The sequence below is a fragment of the Candoia aspera genome, chromosome 5 (assembly GCF_035149785.1).
Source record: "Candoia aspera isolate rCanAsp1 chromosome 5, rCanAsp1.hap2, whole genome shotgun sequence".
Lineage (NCBI taxonomy): Eukaryota > Metazoa > Chordata > Lepidosauria > Squamata > Boidae > Candoia > Candoia aspera.
In genome coordinates, this window is record NC_086157.1 from 101,728,083 (window position 1) to 101,747,424 (window position 19,342).

Sequence of the window (19,342 nt, forward strand, 5' to 3'; positions counted from 1 at the left end):
CAGGAATTTTCATGCAAAGGTCAAAGAAATGGCAACATTTCCTAGCTTCAGCATTCAGTAAACACAAATATGTAGCCTGAGATGATGACTGTAAGTTTAACCAAAATCCATTCAAGTTGTTCCGTAAGACATCTGTTGGGACCAAAGAAATCAGTAACAAATGACCACATGTTTAGAATTAAAATACGAGTAAAAGAAACATAGAGTCCTAGTCAAGTGGATCAACTTAATTTTAAATGAAGTAAACCAGAGTCCTAGTTTAATGTTTCAGTCAGTAGACAGAGAACTATGCTGGATCCATTTGCTCCCACAATGGTGAACCAGATTCCAGTGCAAAGATTATAAACAGAGCGTTAGTATTGTAGTTATTAATAGCTTTATCCTTCACTATTGATATGACGATGATCTGAAGTGCCTCAATTTTGGGTTCAAGAACTGGAGCAACTGGTGTGTGGTCCATGGAACTGCATGCTGTGAACTGCAATCCTGTGAATAGTTCTCCACCTGACACTGTCCCATGTTTACCCAAGACTCTTTAATCATGGAGGTTGTGAACCATGATATGGTAGGTGGGCTACAGTTGGCTTGGAGGGATTAGATTAGCCTGTCTTCTATTCCCTTGATGCTACATTGAAATGGGATTATCACATGAATGTCTCATTTCCAAAAAATAAGCTCCAGGGCCACTGTGTTGTCGTCGTTCAGTGCTTAGATGACCAGTGTTGAATTAAACCCCACCACGATCAGTGCCATGCTGATCCAATAATTGCATTTCCTTGATGGCAGCTTGTTTAGTAAATTGCATGTGAAACATAGGTTTTTAATTATTATGAGCTGGCAACAAAGTTTTTGTTTGGCAACCTTAACAAAATCAACTGAGTGAAAAGTCTGGCTAAAATGATTATGCAGTATATGAAACAACTGTAATGTCTACTGCTGTAAAACCAGCAAACTGGTTTTCTTCCCCAAAACAGCAATAGGTGTTTTAAGACCATAAAAGGAAAGGTTCTGCATTATTTGTATGGAAAGGATTTCTTCATGGTAAAAAAACCCATTTTTATATAACATTGCTGTTTTGTATGTTGGGAATGGTCACTCTTCTCTTGCAGGATCCTTCCTCTCCCCCTCCCTTCCTTACTGTGCATTTTTCATAAATGATAAAGTAAAAAATATTATTTCCTTCACAGAACTGATGGAGAAAAATGTAATGCATAAGGAGATTCTTGATGGAACTGAGGACAAGATTGCAGTTACTGCTTCATATATGGAAAGTGATGCTCACACTTCAGGGAGAAATGCCTACTCTCAGGACCTAATATGATAGGAGATAATAGGAGATCAAATCATTTGGAGCTCCTTCACATACATTTATTCCCCACACATTCAAAATTACTTTGTCTGAGAAAGGTGAATTAGAACCCTGCCATTGCAGATTACTGCTGTACATATGAAAGTCTCTCTCATTTTCTCCTCCTCTCCCTCCCTCCCTCCCTCCCTCTCTCTCTCTCTCTCATCTATCTCACATCACTTAATGCAGGGAAACCAGTGTTGTCCATGGCGGGTGTCAAAATCTACATGCTGGTAGGCACGGTGTCATAGTCCAAACCTCTCCCTTTTTGTTTTCTATACGTGTCAACATTGCATGTACAAATAGAAGGGACAGAGCTACCTGCCATGTCGCAGATTTTGATTTCCCTCCACATACACTCCTGTGAGGGGAACATTTGATACCCCATTTGCAGTCTGAATTGGTAGACCCTAGCAACATCCTAAAAGTTTGGTGTCGTGCTTAAGCACCAGGCTAGAAATCGGGATACCATGAGTTCTAGTCCTGACTTTGTCATAAAGCCAGCTGGGTGACCTTGCACCACTCACTCACTCTCAGACCTAGGAAGAAGAAGGCAATGGCAAACAACTTCTGAAAATCTTGCCTAGAAAACTGCAGGGAGTAGTCCAAGCAGTATTCAGGAGTCAACACCGACTCAAAGGTGCACGCACACACACACACAGAGCAACGTAATATGGGACATAGTGTTGCTTGATTTGGGTGGGGGGAGAAAGTGAGAGCAGAATGCATGTTTGTTTCTTACTTGCTTTCAGTTTGGATTAGGAAAATATAAATGAAAATAGATGTAAATAAATGCTTAATCCACTGGAGAGGGATTATTATAAACAAGCCTAGCTGAATTTCAAGCAATTCATTCATTTGTGTATCATAGGCTGTTGAAATTGGTTGAGTAATTCATGGGCTTATAAAGGTCAAAGTTATATGAGATTTCAGATGTTGACTATAAACACCCCTTCAAGAATGGGATGTTGGTTCTTTAGAAATATAATGGTGACTAGGGAACTCAAGCTTCTTTAGGAGTGAACCTCATTAATCTCAGTATTTGTTGTTATTGTTTTTTCCCAAACTGGTCTACACTTCCCATCAGTTGCATTCAGCATGGCAAATTCTACACTAACTGGGGTGATAGAAGTTATAATTGTTGCATTTGGAAGGCAGGCTTTATTTCTGCCTGTCTTTCAAGAATGCGCTCTATTGAAAGATACAAAATGTGTGTGCTTGTGCATATTTTGTGAGCAAAGGATCTGATATAAAATATACATTTGAAGTTCATGTCCACAACCAAACCGTTCACCAATAACAACTGACTGATCGCTGCTAATGTCATGGTGACCCTTGCATTGTTCAAGTCCATAAGATGCTAGGTCTTCCATCTGTTGAGTCATGTTAAACAGGAACAGATTGGTTTGTTCCCATTTAATATGACCCAAAGCAAGAAAAAAACAGCAAAATGTGGCTGCTTAGAGGCCATGCACTTAGCCTCCAAGTATTCAGATTTCTTTCATTAAACGTCCCACCAAAACACACACATACCAGAGTAGATAATGAAGTTATTTCCAAGATGCATTTAATTAACTACTAAGAAGAAAGAAATAGTCTAAGAGAGGTTAAATAACAAATGATCTGATTGCAATGATTCTTAGCTTTGCCAGAAGAAATATGCCCTGCAATTCTCGAAGTGATTATGGTTGCTCATTCTGTCTGAAGGCTATTTTATAGGCTGTTCATCTTTTACACCTGCAAAAGGTTTTAAAAGGGTGAAAATGAAGTTGAGCTACATTGATTTCAGGCTGTATTTTAGAATGGGCATCATTTTTTTTCTTATTAACAATTGGGTGTGCAGAATAATATTCCAGTAAACAGGTAAAACTTCTCTGCATCCATCCTGATTAGATCTGGCATCCTTTTATTCTGTTTGGAGGCTTGGCTGAAGTAGGGGAGAGTAGGTTGATTGAAACCCCACAGTGTACGAGAAGTGAACTTTCGAGTAGGCTGCCAAAGGCTTTGGGAGGCAGGCAAGAATTGCATATCTTTTTCTATTTTCATTTCATGCTGGCCATTTGATGGCATAGCGGCAAAACTGGATTGCTGCCATTTGTCTTTTCTTTGTCCAACTTGACCAGTTGCAACTTGGGGCAGCATAAAATCAGCCCATGAGTAAACAATAGTGTTAAAAACAACCACCAAAATAAATAAATAGCCAGGAGTCCAAATTTATATTACATCCCTCCAAGTGGGACCTCCAATCAACTTGGCCCCAACACCCAAGGAAAGAAGCATATTTTTAGTGCCAACAGGATTTACTCCTTCGTATATATTACAGCCATTATGGCACCTTTTCTACGGTACGAGCTGTGTCCTGAATAAGTTTGCATTAGCTTTGTTTGCATCTCATTGTCTTGGTGGGAGAGTAAAGTATCTGTGCACGTGGCTTATTTCCTCTTCAAATTGATGGGATTTAGAAGTTCTTGTTGGATGGATGATACCTCAATCCTGAGCATCTGTTAAAGCTGCACTTCAGACCACTTCATTGCGCTGTGTTTTGTTTTTCTTTCTTTTTCTTGCAGGTCAACATAATTATCTATGTGCAGGGCGGAATGACTGCATAGTGGATAAGATTCGTCGGAAAAACTGCCCCGCGTGTCGCTTGAGAAAGTGCTGTCAAGCTGGCATGATACTTGGAGGTAGGCACTTTGAAGTCTCTGATTCATGGAGAGATATCATTACAAATATCTTATGCACTGAAGGCACCACTTAACTGGATCAGAATTAGGGTCTGATGGCCAGGAGAACCTTTTAAGTCTTGCTCGGTGACCTGTTCTGTTGTCTGTAACTCTTAGTTCTTCTGATGCATGTCTTGCAGTATATGTGCCGCAGTACCAACTGCTTTGCATAAAAGTCCCATGCGGTGGCATATGTAATAGACTGTGATGATGTCATGTACTGTAAAAGCTGTAATCATCATCATCATCATCATCCATGTGATGTCTTTTCCTCCCCCTTGCCCTGCTTCAGATGCTCATGATCCCAAACTTAACATGCAGTGACACCATTATATCACTCAAACTGTGAAAACTTTCATGCAAACTGAAAGGGGGAATATTGATCAACCTATTCTGGTGGAACTTAATTAATTCCTTGTATCAGCATGGACTGTCCTAACAAGCAGGAACCACGCCGAGATGAGGAGAAAGTCTCTAGTGTTTTATTACTGCTACATTAGACAGAAAATCCTAACAAACTGAAGAAGCATGAGAAAACCCATACAGATAAACCCCAAAAATCAAGGCGGGTGTGTTCTGTGTCTCTCTGAATGACAGCTCAAATTCTCGCTACTACGCATGCGTTTTCCCCCCTCGATAGGGGCCCCCTCCTGCTCACCATCAGTGCTCATGACATGGACATAACTAATGGAAAACTCAGGCCTCAAAAAAAAAAAAAAAACCCTCAGTCCTACGTGCTTGTGTGCATTATAAACCCAAGGGTTATTTGGGCGGGTAGGCTTGGATGAACAAGGTGTTTAATCAATTTTGAAAATCAAATTTAATTTCAATTAAATTAGAAGTCATTGCATTTCAAATCTCGTTGAAATTGAAATGGTTGATTCATTGTGCTGTTTTCAGTTTTATTCCATTAGAGTTGAAGATCGGGAACTATGTTATGATTTAGTCACTGGAATATGAGCTCATGTGCTGTTTCTTCTCAACTATCCAGGGATGTTAAAATTTGGGAGCCAAAATTAATGGAGTTTAACAATGTAGGGTTTTTTTTAAAATTAGTAATTTAAAAGAAGCAGCTTTATACATCAGAATGGTAGTCATTATAAGCAAATTGAATCTACAATAAAATGCAGTTGTTGTTTATCTACTTCTCTGCTCTGTTAGAGGGCCTCTGTTCAAAGTACTTGCCAGCCATCTTGCAAAAAAAACCCACAAAAATTCATTCCACTCCATTGGCTCTCATCCCCTCTCCCAAACAGTGTAAGCGATATGACTATGAAGCACGCACAGTTCTCATTGAACTTGGGAATACTTTTTTCCTCGGAAGGTCTTTTTATGCATTTAAATATGTATTGACAAAAATACTGCAGTTCTTCTGGGCATGCTGACACCTGCCTGTTCATGGATGGTTTTGTTTTGGCTACAGAAAAATGAGCTCTCCGAAAATAAATTCCAGTGAACATTTTCCACATCAGAGTCATTATTCTTCGCATGCTATTTGTTTATCGCAGGGCCTAATCAATTTGTGGGCACAAAGTTGCCTCTGAACTCCATTTTTGTGGGCTCCGTTGAAGCTGTTGAAGCTTATTAACAACGGCGTTATGTAATTCCCTACTGAACAAGTTTAACAGCTGCAATTAAAATTTAAAAACCTTGCCAAATTCCCACTGTTCACTCTCCCCAAAAAGTTAGACCCTGCAAAAATTCATGCCTTTACCTATCCCAAAAAGAAAATTCAGAGGAAACATCTATTTCAAGGCAATCATATGGCAGCTGTGATTATGAAGTGGACTTTCTCATTCATTCTTTGCTTTCTCCCCTTGTGACCTTGAATTTATAGTTCCTGATGTCTGTAATGTCATAGGAAGCTATCTGGTCCTCCAGAAGAAGCTAGAATCATGAATGAAACCATCATGGAAGCTGCTGAGCAGGACTATATACATCTTTAAATTAAAAATGTTTGTACAGGTTATAGTTGTAAGATTGACTACCTTGGTCACATTTAGGGCCATAATTTGGTCGGTTAAGATTAACTCTTGCCTTGGCAATGCATATAATGCTTTCATACAGAAGGAAAAACAAGAACAACCTGTAATGAAGAGCTTTTTTTGGCAGATGATTTGTAAACTTCAGTTGGTGCAGAACATGGCAGCTTGGCAGCTGGTTAGAAAAGCGAGTCAGAAATGATTCTAATTATGTGCCAGATGCACTGGTTCCAGGCCCAGTTCAAAACTCTGAATAATTTAAATATGCATTATTGGATCTCATGAAAGCTACCTGAACATTAAGATCTAATGTAGAGATGGCTATTCTCTTCTGCAGAATATTGTGGATATTGTACCTAGTCCTGGGCACCAAACTTTAAGAAGGATTCAGACAAATGGGAACAGGTCCAAATAAAAGTGATAGGGATGATCAGGAAACTGAAAATTGAATCCTACAAGGAGGGTTTGAAGTACTGCATATGTTTTGTTTTGTGAAGAGAAGCTCAAGCAGGGGGTTATGATAGCAGCCTTCATCTGAATAGCTATCACAGAGAAGAATGCCATGGTTTGCTCTCTATCATTCCAGACTTTAGGAGCTGGGATAAAAAAGAGAAGGCACATTCTGGTTTTACAGCTAGGAAGATGTCCTAACTGTAAAAGTCGCTTATGAGTGTGACCAGAGGAAGTAATGAGGAAACGTCTTTAAGTAGAAATTGTATTTTGTGTGGGTGTTCTAATTTCGATTCTGGCACTGAAAAGAGGGTTGGAATTGAAGGCCTCAGTGGCTCCTCCCCAGGCTGTAATTCTGTGCTTGCAAGGTTGACTTGGTTATTAGACACAAGAGACTGGATTTCCTATCTAGTGGCTTTCGAGTTATAGATAGTCCTTTCCAGTAAAACACACATGACTAAGATATTATAAGATCTGGAGCAGATTTTAAACATCGTTATTATGTATTGCCCTTTTATATGAAGTTGTTGACTAAGTACCTCTTAAAAAGTTTTATGTATTTATGGAAATCCTGCTTTCTTTTTTTATTACTGTTTGGAATGCTGTAGTCTTACAATGTCGGGGTTAGCTTGTTTCTAAGGTATCATATGTTTTATGATTACATAAACTGTCTTCTAAGGCATATGCCTCAGCCTACAAGAAAGTAAATAAATAAGTTTGATCTGCCAGCTTGAGAGCTGAGCAGTTCATTCTCTGTATTAATTCTAACTAGCACCTCAAGGAAAGCATGGTTTCTTTTAATGATTTTTAAAGCTAAAAATGGCAACATTTTCTCTGTCTGATATATCATCTGGCTGAGATTTTTCCTGAACTAAAATTGATTGGGAGTGGTCATTCAATTTCTGCATATTGAAATGAACAATGTCTTGGTTTTTCTTCCCCTATTTTGGGATAGCAAATTAAACAAGGACAGGAAAGGCAAATTTCTAGACAAATTTAAACTTAGGAAATAAACAGTTATTTTATTAAATGCATAAAGACCCTAAGATCTCTCTCTCTCTCCATTTTAAAAAAAAATGGTGTGCTTGCAGACATGTAGAAATGTGAAGCCCTGGTGTTACATTTTGTAGTCAGCAGTTTCTGGATTGATCAAGTGACCCATGTAACATTGCAAGTCACAATATCTTTCCATTAAATTCTTCAAGAATGGAAATCTGTGTAGGAAGACGTAATAATTACATACCTTCTTTCTGTGGAAGTGTTGGAGATTGACCACCAGGGGCCAACGTTGAGAGACAGGGAAGAAGAAAGGACTTCACACTTTATCCCCTGTGTCTGTTCCTCATCTGGCATGTGTGTGTTTTGTGTGTGTATGTATACATATACACACATTCACACACACACATATATACACAAATACATTGCATATGGAAATTGAATGAAAAGTCAGCATATGGAAGAGGTCTGTTAGAGCCACCTTTTTTGTCTCTTCCAAAAATACAGTTATTTTGCCATGGCTGCTTATGATGTGATAAATTTAAATTATATCATGAGTGCAGTTGTTCTTAATCTTTTGCTAAGGGAATTCATTTCACCCACTTATTTCAATTAAATGCACTTCCTTATTATTACTCATATTTAATAAATGTGTATGCCAACAAGGGAACTCTAGGCGGATTACATAATTGGATTAAAAAAGGGACAACAAAACACAAAAGCCTCAATATGACATTTATCATCAACATCGTCATTGTCTCTAGTAGCCCACAGCACACTGAGGAAGAACAAAACACAAAAGGCAGTAACAGGCAAGACAAAATTCTATTAAGGGAGCAGATCATAACCCACCCTGTCCCGGGTCTTTAAAGAATTTTGAAAGAACAGCAGAAACAGTGTTGTATAGACTTCTGGAAAACCATAGTATTCTGATGGTAATGCTAAAACATTCTGCCTACTCAAGATTAATGTTCCTCGAAATAGGATTGTGTAAGGCATTCCATATTATCTTCTATTAATTTCAGTAAATAAGCTAAGCACACCTAAATGAAATAATTGCAAATTCTTCCCTTGTTTATGCTGATTTCCGATCCTTTTATTCTTTGTTTACTCGTGAGCTGGATTTTAGATTGTAAGATCTCGGTGTAGGTTCTGATATCTTTTGTTCGACGCCATGAATAGCGATGACACTGTCTTTTTTATTAACATTATGTGTTGCAAAGAGACCAGGCTAAGTCGTTCAACATTGGCATGTGAAAGGTACAGGCAAGTTTTAATGAACATTTATATGACTGAACAACAATACCTGCTTTTACTGATTTTATTGTATTTGGTTCAGGTATTTGTCTGATTAGTTTTAACTAAGATTCTTGTTTCTGCCACGCTTTTGGTGTTGCATTTGCTTTTTCTTAGTAGTTAAGTTAGAAGTTAATATTAGTACTTTGATCTCAGTTATGAATAGCAATTCTATTTCCATAATAGTGCACAAAGGAGAATCCTTTTTCCCCATATCAACCGTCTCCAGAAGAATTTTGGGTTGAATAAAAATTTAGACGGACAAAATAGTTTAGAAAAGAAATGATTAAATCCGTCAATCGTTTCCTAGAGAGAAGAGGTAGACCACAGAGGAAAAAAACATGACTAGGTGACCTATACAAGTTATAGAGACAATGCCTTTTACACCAATGCTCTCAATTGACCTGCTGTTGGTGGAATTCACCTAGCAGTTCGAAAACATGCAAATGTGAGTAGATCAATAGGTACCGCTTCGGCGGGAAGGTAACGGCGTTCCGTGTCGTCATGCTGGCCACATGACCCGGAAGTGTCTACGGACAACGCCGGCTCTAAGGCTTAGAAACGGAGATGAGCACCGCCCCCTAGAGTCGGACACGACTGGACTTTACGTCAAGGGAAACCTTTACCTTTACTATGAAAGAAAATTGGTAAAAAATCATGAGAAAAGGTCACCTTGCTCACAAATGTACCATGTATCAAAGGTGCTCCATAAAAGAAGAGAGGCAGTTCCACCAATATGCCCACGGAAACCAAACATGGAAGGGATATAGGAAAAAGGAGAAAGTGGGGCACATTTCTCATTCTTGGATTGCTAAACTTTAGTTTATTGGATTGAGAACAGGATGTCTGCATACAGCCAATAAGTTCATTATTCATTTACATTAAATACTTATTTACATTGGTCTGTTTTGGTTGTACACTAATACTAAGATATAGTTCATCGTGGTTGTGGGGAAAATAGGAAAGGAAGGAGTATTGGGTATGTTTGTCGCCTTGAGTTATTTATAAAAATAATAAAGGTGAGATTAAGAAAATCTAAAGAAACCCCTATAGTTTATTAAAGAAATCAGTATATATTTCATGCATGTCCCAACAAACTATGATTTGTTTTGCATAATGTTGGAATATTACCTTTCTGTCTCTTTTGTCATTATTAAGCTGCTATATGGTGTAGCTAGTTTGGTGTAGTGGTTAAGATACCAGGCTAGAAACCGGGAGACCGTGAGTTCTAGTCCTGCCTTAGCCATGAAGCCAGATGGGTGATTTTGAGCCAGTCATTCTCTCTCAGCCCTAGATAGCAGGCAGTGGCAAATCACTTCTGAAATCTTGCCAAGGAAACTGCAGGGACTTGTCCAGGCAGTCGCCAGGAGTCAACATTGACTTGAAGGTGCACACACACACACACACACACAAATACACACACACCCCAATGCTGTTTTAGCACTTTTCTTCAGCCTTGGGATCCTATTAGGACTCTCAGTCTGAGGACTTCAGGGGACATAAGCCAGTGAGGCTGTGATGTCGTTGGAATAGCCAGACTGAAATTTTTGGGTCCTTTTTTGTATTTCTGGGATTTTGGAGAGGGTTTAAAGGGCAAAACTGGCATTTTAATTGGACTAATTTTTATGGCTGTGGGGTTTAAGTCACTCAATTTTCTCTTTACTCCCTCCAAAACTTTAAAAGGGTACAAAAGAATTCAGGGCTGCAAACTCTGTGCTTATGGTTCCATGCAACCTTTGGATTTTGGTGTGAAAGCCAATTTTCACACAGACACAAGCAAACAGCCTGATATCTGTCAAGTCCATTACTAAAAAAAAGAGAGAGATGAAAAAACTGTCTCTCCCACCCAAAAGAAAGTGACTTAGCTTGTTAACACAGCACAGGTAGAAGAGGGGAAAGAAGTTGAACCTTGATTTCCCTATAAATAAAGCTTGCATTTGATATATCGCAGTTGCTGGAATATTTTCATAACAGCTTTATTAGCTTTTCTCTAATAAAACTGTTTATCAGAAGCTGTTATATTCTTGTAGTTTCTTGCCTAACTGTTTGAGAGAAGTCTGACATTTGGGAAGCCGACTACTGAACTATTAGCAAATTCTCTCAACAGCTGCTAAAATGGAGAAGAAACGCAAAAGCCAGTATTAGAAACTTTGGGTGCTCTTGGCAGATTAGTGAGCAAGAAAAGAAGTCCATTATTATTATTCCCTTTCCCTATTTGTAAGGATTTACTGTTCTTTGCAGGATGATGGAAAACCTGGAATTTGCCAGATGTTGCTGTACGGCAGCATTCTATATCCTAGTCAACATAGCCAGTGGTGAAGGATGCTGAGAATGTAGTTTATCAACATCTGTTGAGTCACAGGTTTTCTATCTTCCTGCAAATAAAAGCTAATGAGTAAGCAATTAAATAAAGTTAATTAAATAAATTAAATAAAATTTAGTGCAAGAGTTGAACTGATGTAAAGTTTATCATGATCTTGCTTCTTAAAGTAGAAAAAGGTGTGGTTAATTATTGCACAGAATTTAGTGCAAATGATGGAACCTGAGGCTCAGGTCCATGTAATCACCAAAGACCATAGATGGCATCCAGTGTCCTAAAAATGCTTCAGGAATAACTTTATAAACTATATTTAATTAATATAATTTAAACCACTTGTAAATGAAGTCAAATTTAGTTTTTTTCCTGGATTGATGCACTTTGTCCTGGCTTTGCCTCCCTTCGGAGTGTGATCCCAAGCAGTCTCTGTCATAACCACCATCACCAACAACAAATTTGAATAGCTAAATTTAATAGGGAAAAGTGGATTGACAATACAGTTGGCTTCAGAAGGCTTTTAGGTCTTCTGATCAAATATATGCTTTGAATATATCTCCATCATAAAGTATAAATGCAGTCTTGAGCCTTGTTTAAGGGGGGATTGATTGATTGATTTAGTAATGCTTCTGCAAAGCTAGGCAGCCAGTTTGTAGAAAGGGGAGCTTGTCATCAAGGACTTATGCAAGGTAAGGGTTGTCTCACTAGACAGATGAAGGAAGAGGTCTGCAGAACCATCAGTAGATCTTCCAGTTGTATGAGCAGTTTCATTCAGACACAGAGCTAAGATGAAGATCTTAGCATATGAAGATCCTACATATAAATGTAGCAACAAACTACAATTAATTCAAGTTAAGATTCAAAGTGTGATTTGCAGTCTTTTTTTTTTAACCAGCATACAAGCTGGTACTAGTAAGGACTGGTCAAAACAGAATATACAAACAGCCCAGCATTAATTTGAAGAAAATTAGCTTACTATTATGAGACCCAGTTTGGTGTAGTAGTTAAGGCATCAAGCTAGAAACTGGGAGACGGTGAGTTCTAGTCCTGCCTTAGGCACAAAGCCAGCTGGGTGACCTTGGGCCAGTCACTTTCTCTCAGCCCTAGGAAGGAGGCAATGGCAAACCACTTCTGAAAAACCTTGCCAGCAAAACTGCAGGGAGTTGTCCAGGCAGTCTCCAAAAATCGGACACGACTGAACAGGTTAAAAAAAAAGCTTACTATTGCATCTAAATGGTGTCCTTATATTTGCATGACTCAGATTCTGCTATTAGGTACTGCTTAAACACTTCAGTGGAAATGAAAAAAAGAAGGCAACCAAAAACTAGCAGCAAATTGCTTTTTTCCCCTTCATTTTCATACTTGGTTCTAAATATTTGTTAAATGCAACTCAGGATTTATAATAAATCTGAATTGGTAGGAAAGCTATACTTTCACAGGGATTCTGTACTTTGTTTGCTGAGTCAATGCATAAACGTGTCCTGTCCCCAGCGGGTCCCTTTTTGGGTCAGTGGGCATTCTGGAATTTATACTCTCACAAAATGATTTTTAGGCTGGGTGTGGCCAGTCACAAATAACCCAGTTACTAGAAACCAGTAAAAAGCTGGGCTCTAACCACCCAGTGTTTTATTTTCTAAGAATGGGGTCTTTGGGGGATCAATAGGCATTGTTATAATTGCAGGTTGTGCTTTGCTTTACAGTATTCTGGCTTCTCCTATTTTCAATTAAAAGGTGAGCATACTTTCTCTGGTTGGAGATACTGTTTTCTGTGATATTAGCTACCCCAGGTATTTTTAGGCTTACAGCCTTCATGGATTTCAGTGTAGCTATTACCCCAGAACACCATTGCACCATCTGAGAATGTCATCATTTTAGAATCATGCCTTTCTTCACTATGGAAGTAAAATCTGGAAATATGACTTTGCAATTCAACCCCGTTGGTGAATTCCATTCCACCAACTCTGACCTGGAAATTGTGCCACAGATCAGGAAGTGCAATATTCGTGACAGAATGTGGCCAAGTGGATTTTGAATCTCTCTCTATGGATCATTAATATAAATATATATACAGAGGTAGAGTAGTATGATTTTTTGCCTGTTGGATTATAATTTTGGTAGCGTCATTTGCAAAATGTAGTAAATCTCAAATGGTTGATTTTAAAATCAGTCTTCTGTCTATACTTTGGCCTGAAGATGTCTTGATAAAAAATATACAGCTTCTACAAGAGATAAATATTTTCCAGCTAGCACATAACATTAATATTTAATTTCAAAAGTTAATCAAGTGTGAATGTAATTACTGAACTATATGATGTATAATGTTAGAAAAACAATTTCACTAACCTGATTTAAAACTCTGACTAATGTATTTTCATACATATGTATATTTAAACTGCAATTCAGTCACAACATTCATGGTGTGTGCAAGGAGATAAAACATGTTTTATAGATGAGTTGTTAAAAGTCTCTGTTCAATAGGTTTAAAATATGAGTTAATAATACAAGCAACAGCCTGTAATCTTACATCGTTATTAAAGGACACTACAGCAATTGTGAACAAAAAGGGGTGGGGAAAAGGTTTATATGTTTAAAACATCAATAGTTCAAATCAGGGCCGCAACTGGGGGGGGGGGGCAAGCGGGGCATGTGCCCTGGGCGCTGTGCTGGGGGGGTGCCAAAATGGGCATGGAATCCATATTTCCCCGAGATGACACAGATCCTAGTTGCGGCCCTGATTCAAATAAGTTATTTTAATATGTTTCTCAGCAAGTGGGATTTGAAAGGAGTTTATCACTTTTCCATACTCCAGATTTTAGAAAGCAGAAACAGGAAATGCTACAAGCAAAAGATACATCACACGAGAAATAAAATTGGTTTCTAATTCTAAACAAATAACTTATAGTCTATGCATATGTTTATGCTGGTAACATGGATCAAGTATCCATTAACACCCCTTGATTGATTGTGTGCCATCAAGTCATTTTTGAACCCTAGCGACCACATAGATAGATTTTCTCCATTATGATCTGTCCTTAACCTGGTCTTTCAGGTCTTCCAGCTGTGCACTCATCACCACTGTAACTGAGTCCATCCACTTGCAGCTGGTTGTCCTCTTCTCTTTCCTTCCACTTTTACATCATGTGTGTGAAGTAGGATAAATTGAGCCTGGTCATTTGTGCCTCGAGTGAGAACTCTGGGTTTCTTTCCTTGGCTGTCTATGGCATTCTCAGGAGTCTTCTCCAGCACCAAAGTTCAAAAGCATCAATATTCTTCCTATCCTGCTTCTTCAAAGTCCTTAACACCCTTTATTATACTCAAATTAGCATGATTTAATTTCTGTTGTAAAACATACTTCAGAAATGGCACATCTTCATTCAGGGTATGAGTAGGACATCCCAAATCTGTTGTTGTTGTTTTATAATATGTATTTTATCAATATCAACATTATTAATCACTTATTAATTATTAATTATAATATTGATTATTAATGTTTCTTTAGTTTATATTTATTTTTTAAATAATACGTTATGCGATTAGGAATGCTGAGTCTGCAAGGTTTGCATGCCTATGTACCTACAAGCCTTTGTACATACAGTACAGCTTTCACATATGAAGCCTTTCTCCTTAAGTTATTGACGTTGGGTATATGGAAGTGGGAATGGAAGCCGTTTGTGAAGCTCTGCTCTCAGGTTGACTAAACATGTGAACCTCCTCCCTGAACAAGGATACTGTCTGATGACAAATCTTTATTTCTGTAGTGTCCCCATTTTGCCAGGTAACACTAGTATTCTTTTTCAGCATTTGAGAATTTGTCTGATTCAGAGCATCCGGGGTGAAAGGGGTGGTGCAAAGCAGAGAAAAGGAGCTTGCAGTGAAGATGACCAACCTTCTTTCTTTCTCGGATTATTCCTTCTTTGCTCCAAGAAGGTTTGGTGTCATGGCAGCAGCAACAGAGTTCTGATTTCCATTCCTACTTTATTTCTTAAATGCTTCTGCTGAAGTTTTGTGCTCCTTTCCCCAACCTTTCCAGATGTGTTCACATTGTAACTCTCAGAATGTCTAGCTAGCATGGCTTTGAGCTTTGGCCTACTTTCTCGGAATACAGAGAGTTGTAGTCCCAACACCTCCTTGAGACAGAAAAAGGGAACAAGAAGGAAGAGAAGTTGCCAGTGCAAATCCTTTTCCATGAAATCCTAAGTAGGATCAAATTTCAGCTGCCAAAATAGCTGCCTCCAGTTTTTAGTCTGCAGTATTTCAATCATCTGTTCTCTAGTAATCCTTCCTCTAAAATATGTTTGAATTACGTGCAAAAAAGATAAAAGGGAAGATTGTCCAAGTCATATATTCCTTATGTGCTAAAGTGTGTGCACGTGTATATAATTTATATAACATTTGTGTATATGTTTAGATCAGTGTTGCTCAACCTTGGCAACTTTAAGACGTGTGGACTTCAACTTCCAGAATTTCCATGACTTGGAGTTGAAGTCCACATATCTTAAAGTTGCCAACGTTGAGAAACACTGGTTTAGATTAACAGCCTTTCAGTCCTTCTCAAACCAGTTTCAAACACATACAGGATTGATCAGCCTTTTTGTTTTAAACTACCTTGACATTTATTTGGCCATCAAGACAGTACAAGATTTATTGGTTCTGTGTATTTGGGATTCTAAAATTCAGAGAAAACCTTCAGTCCGTTCATTCCAACCTTTTTGCCTGTAGTTGAGCAGAGAACTGCCAGCCAATCAGTCCTTGCTGCTCTCATTCATGATGGCCAGTGAGGGTGTATCTTTTGGAAGTGTCAGCAAATCCAGCATGCCTCATTAGCATGTGTATTAGCATGTAAATTGAGTTTGTCCCACAGTGCAACTCTGAAGAAGCTGCTTGTTGCCACTCCCACCTCCTCTCTCTCTCTTCCTTCTTCTTCACCGGGAGCGAAGCACATGGCTGTGTGCTGCTCCATCTCCGGGAGCCATGTGGTGGGTCTGGAATTCCCATTTTCTCCCACACAGCTCTTCACAGCAATTAGGGCTGAGAGTTTAGGATGAATTAAGTTTAGAAAGAACAGAAGATACAAGGAACTTCATTCTCCACCAAAGATAGATGTAACGACCAAGAATAAAATCAGTAAGATGTTCTTTTACTTACTTTTAAACTTACAGTGTCTAAGCGTGTGATTCTTTATGCTTGGGAGGACTAAGTGTGTAAGATCAATAACCTGTTTTTCTCTGACATGCTCATTGAAGCTATTTAAGATAATATTCTTTTTCTGTGTGCAGCTTGTCAGCTGTGTTAAGCTCTTTTCCATTTCAGTGGTTCTAGCAGGCCACTAAATGGCTTCAGTGTCTTGTCTTGCTCCTCTGTTTTTGTTAGACCTCAGCAGGCTGGTGTTCTCTCTCTTCTGTGCCCCATATATTTCTGCACACATTTGCCCATTATCTCTCCAATAATTGTTAGGAGTTAGGGGACAAGGTGATTGATTGTTGAAAAATATCTTAAGAAGGCACCAAAACCCTTGCCAATTATTCTCACAACAATCCCCCATTCCTAGCTAACCCCTGTGACTTGTTACCCTAATGTCATAGTGTAACTGATGATACTTTTACAACTGGGTGCGTTGGTGTGACTTTGAACAGAACAATTGCTTCACAGATATGGATACTCTGGAGGCTTTTTTGTTTCTTTTATGACATACAGGTGCATTTACAGGAGAAATGGGGGGGGGGGGAAACTATACAGCAGAGTGTCCAAACTTCCCGTCAGGAAGTCTCTTCCTCCTTCCTGTTTCTTTACAGGCTCTAACTTTTTCTCCCTCTCTCCCAGAGTTATTTGCTAGCAACTACCCACTCTGTTGCTTAGTTACCAACTCCCTACTCTTCTCATGAAGAGATATAAGAAGGAAATTGGCTGGTTTACTTGGGTGTGTGCCCCTGGTTGGGTTTGGGGTGAAGCATGTCCCTCTGTCTGGGTCTTCGCTTCTCTTCTCCCAGGGAAGCTTCCAGACAATGTCTTTATTTATTTTTTATTTTATTTAGCACATTTTCCCACCGCTCTTCTCGAAGACGACTCTGGATGGCTTTTTGTTGTTTATTCGTTCAGTCGCTTCCGACTCTTCGTGACTTCATGGACCAGCCCACGCCAGAGCTTCCTGTCAGTTGTCAACACCCCCAGCTCCCCCAGGGACGAGTCCGTCACCTCTAGAATGTCATCCATCCACCTTGCCCTTGGTCGGCCCCTCTTCCTTTTGCCTTCCACTCTCCCTAGCATCAGCATCTTCTCCAGGGTGTCCTGTCTTCTCATTATTTCAGTTTTGCCTGGGTGGCTTACAATACATTAAAACAACAATGGTTCATATTGATTAAAAACATTATAAAATATAAATATACAATATAATAAAACTCTAAAATATATGAAATAAGACGCTAAAACCCAAGATGGTGAGATGTTAAAATTTCCCAGGGCCGTGTTATGGCTCCAGCCACCGCTACGACAAACTATCCCCACTTCCACCCCAAGCAAGGTGGCACAGCCATGTCTTGAGCCCCTTTCGGAAGGCTGGGAGAGTGCGGGCTTGCCTTATCTCTGGAGGTAGCTTATTGCAGAGGTGGGAGCTATGGCAGAGAAGGCCCTCCTCCTGGACCCTGCCAATCGACGCTCTCTCACGGACAGGGTCTGTTACATGCCCTCTCTGCCTGACGCTTTGCCCCTCTTCTCTCATTCAGGAAATGGCTACTGCCAACTCCAGCAGTCTAGCCACTCACAGCAATCTCTCTCTCCAGCAACTTCCGACGTAGTCATTCCACAAGCACATTCTGTCCATATTTGAATTTGAGCTGGTGCTGCTCTAACATGGCCATGTCTGTCTGTCTCTCTCTCTCTGTGTCTTTCTCTCTCTCAGGTGGTGGGTTTCTCCCATGACTTTAGAACCCCAACACCTGTATATTAGGTTTGGCCAAGCAGAAGGCTGCTTCCATCTACCCCACAACAGTCCTAGTTAACAGCCAGGCAGCTCATCAGCCCTTGTGACAGCTGTACAGTACTTCAAAGCCATCCCTGAGCTTATTTTCCCATTTTTCCCCCCTTTTTCCTTCTGCTGACTCATGCCAGCTCAGCTGTAGCCAGCCTGGCCATGAAACCCACATGCCACACCTAACACGTAAGGAATTCCACATTTCAGCACCTTTCCATGTGTGTTCTAGTTTTTCCATGACTAGGCCAGCATGGGGCTATTTTAGGAACCAGGAGGTGGGAAGTGAAGTGGGGCAAAGCAAAAATCCCCACCAGTGGAAATACGGGCCCCTCTGCACAAGACATATGTTTCCATTTCTGAAGAATTTTTACATGTCGCAACTGCATTGTCCCAGTTGTGTAATTAATGGCAGTGCAGGGAAATATTTTCCCAGTGTCAGGACTGCACCAGTATCTGCAAGAGTCCAGATAATACTCCCAATGGAACTCTGCTAGTTTGTTCAAATATAGAAAAATGAATTATTTAGATCTGTGTTTCTCAACCTTCAAACTTCATGTATGGACTTCAACTCCCAGAATTCCCCAGCCAGCATGATTTAGATTACTGTAGAGATGATGTAGAATGAGTATTTCCTTCCTTTCTGGATTGTAGAATGAACTGGCAATTCTGCTTTTGCAATATTGCAGTGGGTTGAAGATGGCCCAGAACCTCCGTGTATACAAAATGAAGCTGCCAGATTTGTTGACTTGATGTGCCGATGCCTTTTCTGGGTTTCTAAGCCCAACTCAGAGTGATGGTTTTAATATTTTATTATGGTTGTGCAGCATTCAAAGAGCAGAATGTGATTCAGAACATGCATGGGTGGGCACATATAATTTGACAGGAACATCCTAAAGCAGCTGCATCTCTTCTTCCACTCACACAGCTGCTCTTTCTCAGGTGATCCTAGGAAAAGATGTATTTGGTTTAGATCAGCATGTTGGCTGGGGAATTCTGGGAGTTGGAGTCCACACATCTTAAAGTTGCCCAGTCTGAAAAACACTGGTTTAGATGTTCCCTGAAGGTGCTACCTATGCACTAATACGCTGTTCAAATCACAGTTTGCCTTTTCCAGATCATGTAAAACCCTACTTTTTACTTACTGGCTCCCTTCTTTCTACACATCAAGATCTTGAGATGATCCTCATAGGACTTCTGCTGAGCATCTTCATCAAATTTGTTGTGTTACATGGCTCTTGAAAATGCTTTTTTCATGCATGGTGCCTC

General features: G+C 39.5%; 1 protein-coding gene across 2 annotated transcripts in view; it reads left to right on the plus strand.

Annotated features, from left to right (window-relative positions):
- PGR (progesterone receptor) overlaps positions 1 to 19,342 on the plus strand; it is a 79,677-nt gene that overhangs the window by 25,454 nt on the left and 34,881 nt on the right. For both annotated transcript variants that reach the window (XM_063305863.1, XM_063305862.1), the window contains exon 3: positions 3,916 to 4,032. In XM_063305863.1, coding sequence (XP_063161933.1) covers positions 3,916 to 4,032 — 117 coding nt within the window. The remainder of the gene's footprint in view (positions 1 to 3,915; positions 4,033 to 19,342) is intronic.